Source organism: Micrasema longulum, unplaced genomic scaffold (genome assembly GCF_059751315.1).
Source record: "Micrasema longulum isolate JH-2025_06_02 unplaced genomic scaffold, ASM5975131v1 h1tg002450l, whole genome shotgun sequence".
NCBI lineage: Eukaryota > Metazoa > Arthropoda > Insecta > Trichoptera > Brachycentridae > Micrasema > Micrasema longulum.
In genome coordinates this window covers 68,717-78,810 of record NW_028279594.1, presented here as the reverse complement: position 1 = coordinate 78,810, position 10,094 = coordinate 68,717, and the positions used below count along the sequence as shown (strand labels likewise).

The 10,094-nt window shown below is 29.7% G+C and overlaps 1 protein-coding gene across 1 annotated transcript in view; it reads left to right on the top strand.

Annotated features, from left to right (window-relative positions):
• Positions 1-210: 210 nt before the first annotated feature.
• The window catches only part of LOC148272167 (neprilysin-2-like), a gene marked incomplete at its 3' end in the record, with an annotated part of 77,762 nt that continues 67,878 nt past the window's right edge, over positions 211-10,094 (top strand). The window contains exon 1 of the mRNA XM_088240435.1: positions 211-284. Coding sequence (XP_088096561.1) covers positions 253-284 — 32 coding nt within the window. The remainder of the gene's footprint in view (positions 285-10,094) is intronic.

Sequence of the window (10,094 nt, the reverse complement as noted above, 5' to 3'; positions counted from 1 at the left end):
TGGACATCACCAGTTGCCTCCAGGAGACCCTATCCCAGCCAGTACTTTCGCCTCCTTCCACATCAATCCAGCGCTCCTTAGTTCCGACGAATAAGATCGTCATCAATGGCTTTCCAGGACGGCATATTTATTTACCGGCGGCTTAGGGCATTATAAAGTGTGATTTTTAAATTGCTGAATTTCCCTCTAATTAATTTTTTTTTATTACAGTTACTCTGGACAGGAGGGCAGTTGAGAAAAAATTGTTGACAAATGACGAACAGCATGAAGCAAACGGTTATCAAGTAAGTGTTTTCAAATAATAACGTTCATTCAACCGTAATATGACGTAAGCCACAAATTCTTTCATGAATAATAATATTTTTCACTATTGTGTGGCTATGATGTCACACTAATATACATACGACACAAAACTTCATATATCTCCCTTATTTTTTTAATGATGAAGTTGTATTTTTCGTAATCTTCAAATGGACATTTTCGCACCGGATTTGGAACGTAAAATTTGTATAACTGCGCTGGATTTAATACAAAAAATATTTATCCTTGATACGCGGAGAATGAATATCAAACAAACAGCAATAAATCTGTATAAAAGAGAGCACGATAGAACCACAAATAAAGAAAACAGAGACGCTGTTTTGTGGCCAGCGTTTGAGTGAAACAGATTCAGTTGGTTATTGCCAGCGATGGGGGACGAACACATCTAAAATGAGCGGCGTATTATTATTATATTCATTTTTTTATAACGGGACTAAATTATATGTTTAGTTTTATAAAGCATGGAAAAAGAATAATGAAATATGATGTTTTCATTTATTTTTTCAAACATCTGAACTTAAGAATATTCTCTCTTTTGCTTGTGGGTAACACGATGTTACATCACCGCGCGTAAATAAATTATTTACCCCAGTTGTTTTTTAAAATATTTACATTTTTAAAATATACAGAAATATGGCATGTCGAACACATCACTCCGATAAAATAGAAATTTAACATTAAAAATCTGATTTTTAATTAAAGATAAAATATTTAAAAACTCTCATATTATGATATTTTCTTTATGAAAATCATGAATTTGTTTTTTTTGAGAACTCGGCATTGCATTGGCATTCAAGAGTGAAAAAAAAAACAAAAAAATTCAATTAAAAATGGACCGTACTAAGACATGTTATTTTAGTTTTTGGGCTCTGCTAGAAATTTTTATTTTATATATTTATGACTCTAATTAATCAAATATGTGATTTGTATCCTGACGAACTTAATAAAGAAAGAATAATTACTTACGAGAAAGACATAAAATTTCAACAAAATTATGTAAGTACTAGCTTTTTTCCGCGGCTTCGGTCGTGTGCTTTCAGGGAAAAATAAGTGAATGAATTAGTTTTGTCGTTCAGCAATAATTTTTTTAGCAATGGAAATATATATTTTTTCGGTATAAAAAGAAGCTTGTATCGATTGGCGATCTTTTAATTATCGCCATGTAAAAAAACTACTATCTCTTGTACTATGGCGAAGAAGGATTATTAATCCGTTTTAATAAAAAAAAATTTCCACCAAGAATTTTCCCAAGGGAGTGATTTCTGGATAAAAAGTAGCCTATGATACTTTTTAGCTTTCCGGTTATTCCTATGCAAAACCACGTTGATCGGTTGCTCCCTTGCGACGTGAAAGAAATATAAACAGAAAAACTAACTTTTGCATTTTAAATATTAATTACATTATTATGGATGTAGAGAGGCTAGAAGTACAGCTAGAAGTACATCTAATTTCAATATTCTTATGGTAGCTCCACACTAATATATTTTCACCTAGAATCTGCTAGTCCTAGTTTAAAACAGAAAAAAAATAAAGGTCAGTATTATGTATATATATTAGAACTTTCCTATAAGCACCTGCGGACAAACGGCATTTTGTGCAGTTCAGTAGGGCCTTGGTAATTTATATGTCATTGGCTGATTTAATTGTGTAACATGTAGACTCTGTAGATGTAGATAAACCCTAGATAAACCCTAGTAGATAAACCATGTACTCGTAGATGCCTAGACTTTTATATAACCTTCTCTAAACTTGTCTACAAAAATTTGGACAAACTCAAAATATTTATGAGGTGTTTTTACACTAGAATACTTCGTAATTCCTGGACTGGCATCTGATGCGTTGGACTGATCAGCTTACCTCCATGTTACAGAAATGATTAAGTTACAGTGCGATAATGCAGTGCCCTATGCACAGTTATTCGTTCATCCATTCCAGATTTCTCATGTAAATATTTCTTAGCGATTACATCTTGAAATAATCTTTGTCGGTAACATGACATGAGCAATGTTTGTTTGCGCAGTGAGCATTCGTAGAATAATATGCATATGTATATTAATTTAATAATTACACTATGGAAAACCGGTTTTATTTTTCCCGTATTAGTTTTATCAGCATGTTTATATATGACAACACAATATAATACAATGTTTCTTGTTGTCACAAGAAAGAAAAGTAATATTCTTATAAAGCCTATTGTGGTATTATAAAAAAAAGGATTTCTTCATAATTATTTCCACGATTCATAATAACAAAACTCTCAAAACTATTAGTTGATTAACCATAAATAAATTACGATATATTGTTTAAACCGTTTAAACCCTGAACAGATATAGCGCTTTTTCTTGTTGAATCTTTTAGCTACCTCTCCATATAAAAAATGCACTTTCTCTAGCCACCTTCAAGAAACGCCTGAAACATTAATATTTATCCTTAAAATCCTGACCTCCCTGTACTTTATAATTTTTTTAGATATATATTTTATTTCTTTTCTTTCCTCGGTTCCCTTTTCTTTCTCCTTCCAAACCATTATCAGATTCCACATTCCTAATCCTTTAATATGTATAACATAATGTACTTTTATTTAAGTTAATATTTGCGAGCCTTATATCCCCATTAAAAAAACGGCTGTTATTTTTAATTAATTAGATTTTTTTAGGTACGCATCTTTTGATAAACATTTTCTTTTTTAGTACAATTTTTTTACCAACTCGTCTGTTTTTCGTTTGGCTGGAAAATATTGCTTTTGGTAATAAGTCCGCCAAAGCACTTATCCTTTGTACTTGAAGATTTAAATATTTTTTTTATTTATAACTTGAAAATGGTGACGTATTTTTCTTGTTTATTTAACTTCACGTATAAAAAATTACTGTTTCAAATTTTTAGTCCGGGAATTACAATATAAAAAAACTGATATTTTTAAATACGATATATATTTTTTGTATTTTTTGAAAACCATCAATAAAAATCAAATAAATAAATTAATTATAAGCAAACAATAAAAATGTTGCAAAAAAACTTACCTGCCATAATAATTAATATAATTATGTTTTTAAATCAGTAGTAATTGCACATGACTCATCAAGTGACCGCTCTGCGCAAAACTGATCACTAGAAGACATTTTTTGAGACTAATTACTTCAAAATGACCGAAACTACTGTAAAACGTTTAAACATGTACCGAAAGTAATTAGTTTCATCAAATGCATTATAATATAAGAGATATATAAGTAATTTTCCAGGACAAATTTGTAACATCAGGGAGCAAACGGCTAATACACATGAAATTTTTGATGTATTATTAGAAAACAAATAAATAAATACATTTATTGTATGTTATAAATACTAAAATACTAAATGTGAGCATTAAATTGTTCAATTTACCTTAATGTAAAAGATTATTGAGATTCGTTGCATTTGGCGTACCAATACCTGGACGAGCGTTCTTAACTCAATGTCAAAATGCAAAATCAAGTGGATATACGTCCACTAGATTTCCTAATTTAGAACTTTTACCAAAAATACAAGTGTCCAGGGCTGATATTCTGAACGGATTATTGGCGCGTTTTTAGTACGCAAAATGTGAATTTTTGAACCCAAAACAAAACATTAAATGTAATATGATGTACCTACATATATAAACTTAACTTGTACGTATAATAATATGTGTATATGTAAATATATGTATATATGTGCATGTATGTTTATGAGTGCATTGCAAGTGCCTCGACTCAACATGGGTTTTCTAGCGGGGCTCGGGCAAGTTCATAGGCGTTGATCGTCCCTGGTCACTTCTGTGTCACGATAATCTGTGTCTCTGTATTTGATAAATGTTTGTATGATGCTATAAAAATATAGACTTGTTATTACTTCCGTTACTCATAGAATCGTCCTACTTTATACTACGAGATTCTTATTTCTTTAAAAAAACAGTGCATAAAATTATATAAATATTTGCAAATATCATAGATAAGATAATAAGTTGGATGTGTATTTGTTCACAAATATGTATGTAGATATTCTCGCAGGATTGAACGACTAAAAGAAACATTTTTTCACATATATTGTATCCGTAAAATATTCTGATCGGTCCACAGAAACTGGTTTTAAACGGAGCGCCATGACATTCACACAATATTTATCAAGTTATTATTGAAAAATTCCGGACAAAGATTCTTCTTGAACACGTGTGAAAATAAGTGTGTATGCATCATGTACCTAAAAAAGACTCTTTGTTTGCTCTAACACAGCTTGATTTTCTGTTTTGTAGCATAGTTATTCATTTATTTATTAAAAATGTTTCTATAACTTAAATATTTGATTAACCATAAAAAATTAAATGTTTATTTTTACTAAAAATATTGTTTTTTACTGTAAAGTCCTCGTCCGCCTAAACTATTGAAAAAAATTATTATTATTTTATTGACAATAATAATGGTTTATTAACATAACAATTTCCATCATCTACTACTTTTTTTGGTGATTGATTTCTTTGGATACATATGCAATTTTTCATGTAAAAAAGAAATATGCGTATTTCTTTCGTTCATATTTATTTGTGTGTACCTAATTCGTTACTATATATAAGACACTGGAAGCCGACAAAACTGTGAAAGAAGTTCTTAAAATATAACTTATTTCCTGCTTATTCCATAAATCGGATGAAATGATAAATGCCATCTGTTTTTTAGTCACAGTGCAATTGCAACAATTTTTCGTCACACAGAACGGCAAGTTTCTGCGCAGCTTCACGTCTGATCGTGATAAAAGTATGTTAGAGAATGAAGGTACGGAAGGCAATTATCCGACGAATTGAAATCATTGTCTTTGCGTTTGTAACGCGTCTATTTATGACATTGCAACAGAATCATTCTGATTTTAGGTATACCGATAACTAAAATTAAGGAAAAATAATATGACGAAATATCATATACTTACCTTGAAGGAAAAACCACAGGAGTCTCATTGAACGAAATGTTCAAGAAACAAGATTTCGTGATTGCGCAATTTCCAAAAAATCATAACTTTTGAACCAAATGAGATCATTTAAATATAAGAAGAACTTTCAATGAGAAATAATTATTATTTCGATCATAAAAGTACACATTGTAATAGTACTGGTACTACTGATGTTTTTTGCGTAAAAAAAAAGTGTTCTTAAAATTTTTATTTTAACTTTAAAAAAGCATTTTTATGACGACAGTGGGCTTATGTGTATTATTTACGTATTTTTATTTGAGTTTTTTTTACTTATTTCTGTCGTTTCGGTTTTTCAAAAAACATTATAAAAAAGTGGACTCCTGTGTTTTATTCTCTAAGGTACAGATATCATGTACTTCCAAAATAATATGACATATTTTTAAATGGTGCTCGTGACATCCAAAATATTTTATTTAAATTACTGCTCTTGAAAACGTACTATATTTTAATATTTTTCGTATCGCCAATCGCTCCGTTAAAATTGATATCGTCGACTCCATCATCCTTCGTTTACATCATATTGTTACGAGTATGTATGAATAGAGACGCAGTCAATTATTTTTTCTCAACATTCGATCGTCGAACAAACAATTTTGATTCAATCTTTTTTCCATTAAAAAATACAAAACAAACGATGGAAGCGTATTTTGATTTAACGGCGTTCAGCGTTATTTAGAATACAAAATATCTTACTGTGTCATGAAAACGAGTTTCTCTCAATTTAGATAATTTGAAATGATTATAACTTGAATTGAAAATTGAAAATAGACAAAAAATAACTTTCCGAAGATGCAGACGTAAGATATGACAATGTGGACGAATAACTCCATAGGGTTACACGTTTTTCTCAATAAAAATAATGTGTCATGATTTTATGTGTGGGGTATCGCGAATTCTTCGCGTCACAAATGTCTCTTTGCAATTATATGCTGGGAATGAGTAATTGCTGAGAAACGGTACGCGTGCGTACCTCACAAAGGCAACATTGTTTATCGTTTACAAGTTTTTTGCTCGATGTGAAGTGTAAGATGTTTATAGAAACCAGAATGCGATTATTATTGGCTTGGAAATCGTGCAGCAAAATATGAATTTTCAGAGAAAAAAAGACCAAATAATATATTATTTTAACCTTCGAGTCTTGTATTTTGCGTATGTATATCTTTTTCAGGGACGAATTTCGGAGATTATTTTATATTTTCCTCAATTATATTGATACATTTTTTATTATTTACTTATTCGTTTACAAAATAAGTTCCAAAAAAAACAGATAACAGATAATCATACATAAATATGTACTCGAGAGTACATTCATACATTATATCTTTTTTTTTCAATTTTATCATTCCCTGTCTTAATACTCTTAATTCAAGAGAAAACATTATTATTTTATTATTAAAAGCATTATACTGTATTCCATTATAACGGTTTTTAAAGAATCCTATGACAATTAATTCACCAAAATATTTTTATTAGAAACAAAATTTAATTCAATTAATTTATTTAAAATAATACAAACATCACAATTGTGTCTTTCTACTTTTCTCTATATTAATTTTCATTGTATAAATATGTCCTTAAAAATGCCCCTTCGGCGTATATATAAATAAATAAAACGACCGAAAATACATAAAGAGACTTTAGTCAAAATAGTAGGAGAATCCTGCTTCGGAAAACCCCTTCGGATACATGGAACAGATCAACATCCAGAGCGATGTTGTTCAGCATAGCGGTAGCCCTTCCAACAGGCATAACCATCGGCAGGTTAGTCCTGTATATTGGAATATGAAACAATCTATGCTGACGCTGTCTTAAGTAATTATCAGGAACATACAAACCAATGCTCATCATAATCTCAGAATTATCGATCATACCACCCAACAATCGATAAAAATGTGTAGTCAAATACACATTCCTTCTAGTATCTAAAATGTTGTAGCCAGCAAGCCCTGGAGAAACTCGGTCAGGTAGAGCCAAGAATAATACCCTGTATTGTTTTTATGACAAATTTACCACCAGTAAATATTTATTTAAATATATTATTCATTCGCAGAACATGAGTTTCAATATCAAAATTAACTTTTCCAACTCCATTTGACTTTTGTCCTATGCTGAGTTGGGACATACTTATATACATGGATATTTCCATAGAATAGCGTTTATTTTGAACATAATACGTTTTCTAAACAACTGATTTTTATATCTTATTTTCAAAAATGTATGTTCTGGAATCTGTGAAACAAAACAACTTTAGTTCAATAACTTATAAATATTGATTTTATACCCTTTAAAGTAATCACCATTGCAGGCAATATACATATATGTGCTTAACAGCGGTATCATCCATAGAAAGTATCCTTAAGCGACAGATTAGGGTTGATCTTTTTTAAGAAAATTAAGCAAAATTCTTAGAACACACCAAAGATCGACTTGTTTACACTGCTACCATAAATAAACTACATGACAGATCGCGTTAAAAATTGTCACGTACGTCTATGACAGTCCTATCAACCTTGAAAAGAAAGAAAAGAGAATTCTAATATCTTGAGCGCGGTTCTTTTAAATTACAAATTTCGGGTCATATTTGATTACAACAGTAAGTTGGTTAGTGCGATAAATGGATAAAAACTGTTAAAAAACTAATTAAATTATAATGTTTTCCAATTTTAGCTTATTTTTATATTTTATTGCTTATTTCTACCAAACTTTTACTTTCATTCAATATAACTTCATTTCGTATTATAAATTTCCAATATTTTAAAAATGATATGTTTTACGTACCTACGTAATAAATAAATTCATAGCAAAATAAATCGGCTCTGTAACGTGATGATTCATATATACAAATTACCTTCAACCGCGATGATCACATATCATATTTCTATATACCTATCTATCTAAAAATGTGATTTTTTCACGACTAAATACAATACCTGTAAGTCATAATTTTTGCTCGTCATAAAATGAAAATCTTTTATAATAAAATCTCAGACGTTTTAATTTATTTTTCTATCTAGCCAAATCTAATCGACATTACAAAATCACTGCCTTGGTTCTTGTATGTTCAATAAACCATTTTTAGCAAAATTGAGTTATGAATGCCAATATGTTCATTGTCTTATTACTTATTTATTTATTTTATTAGGTAAACAAACAGTATGTACACATATATTGCCGATTTCTTTGTCTATTAGTGTAAGAAACTCATGCACACACCAAAAAAATTGTTTCCACTTAATACAATAATTTAAATTATGTTCAATATAATAATGAAATGCTTTTCCTCGGTCACTACAGGACCAATTATGGTGCACAGTCGCCTTTGCCCAGAATGATCAGGCGGGTGAACGATCATCAAGATCTTGATTATTATGGTGTAAGGATGTCTTTCTTTACAAATCAGCTAAAGAATCTGTATAGTTAGCCTATGCTTTTTACTTAATCTAAAAAATCTATCATCTGTCTTTGCTGCTTATTTCTGTTCCTTATATTTTTTTATTCCTTTGTAAAAATTTCTTTTAATTGTAATGTTTATAATGGACTTTGTCCGTAAATAAATAAATAAATAAATAAATGTAAAAGAAACAAAATGAAAAAATATGTATATAATAATAAAAATAAAGTTAAATGTCTGCTTCTCTCAAAATTTCTATAATTTTTGACCTAAATTTACATATTACGCGTCCATGTAGCCAAAGAATTATTCTTTTTTCCGTTATTAAATAATATTTTCAGCATTTTTTTAATGCCAATCTCCACTTACTGATTTTACTGATTTAACATAAAAAACCAAATAAATGTCTCTTGTAAAATTTGGAAAACGGTCCATTGAATATATAAGAACTTGGACAGCGAAATGTGAAACCAAGTTTAATTTACTTTTAGTTTTATAAAATAATTTTAATTTGTGAATTTTTGTTGATTTAATCCAAAAATACCTGATGTAATGTGCGAGGAGCGTATCCTTTTAATAAAAAAAAATACAAAGCTAATTTAATAGAATTATCAATTATTTGAGCACATGAATAAAAAACATACATACAACCCAAATAGAAAGATCCCAAAGAGTACTAAATATTTATGAAATAATTAATATGGATTTTTTCTAAGGGAAGAGACCATTGCAGAAGACTGCTGCGAGGCATTGCATAGATTTATAAACTATTAATCGTGTTGTACAGTTGATTAATATTGATGTTTATGTAATAATTTTTATTTTGGTATTCTTTAATAGTATGCATGCTTCCACTTTCCATTTTATCCCAACTCAACACAAGGCTCTCAGCCTCATGGAGTTAGGATATTTTATTATTTTCTGTAATATGTGTCTTTGTGTGAATAAATAAATAAACATAAAAAAATAACATTATTTTTGGTACGTGTACTTGAACACACAAATCTGGATTTTCTCCCAAGGGGGAGTAGGTATATATTTTTATTTATATCCCTACAGAGATGAGGTAGAATTTTTTCAAATTCAAGATTATGGATATTCGAGCGTTTACAGGGCTTATGACCTGTCATTGGCTGGGTTAAGTGGCCACTTTAAGTACTACAACATTCCCCATTCCGCTTATTAGCGAATATCCACGTACTTAGTACTTAATTTAACTCGGAAGAGTCTTAACTACATAAAATAAAGTAATCTGCTAAATTAAAATACTTAACTTCAATATCAATACATCGATGGCGCTCCAACTCGCTTGTGGATGGTTTCTCAAATTCGTAACATAAATACAAAAATCAAAAATGTTACCTGGTGTGGATATTCGCTAATAAGCGGAATGGGGAATGTTGTA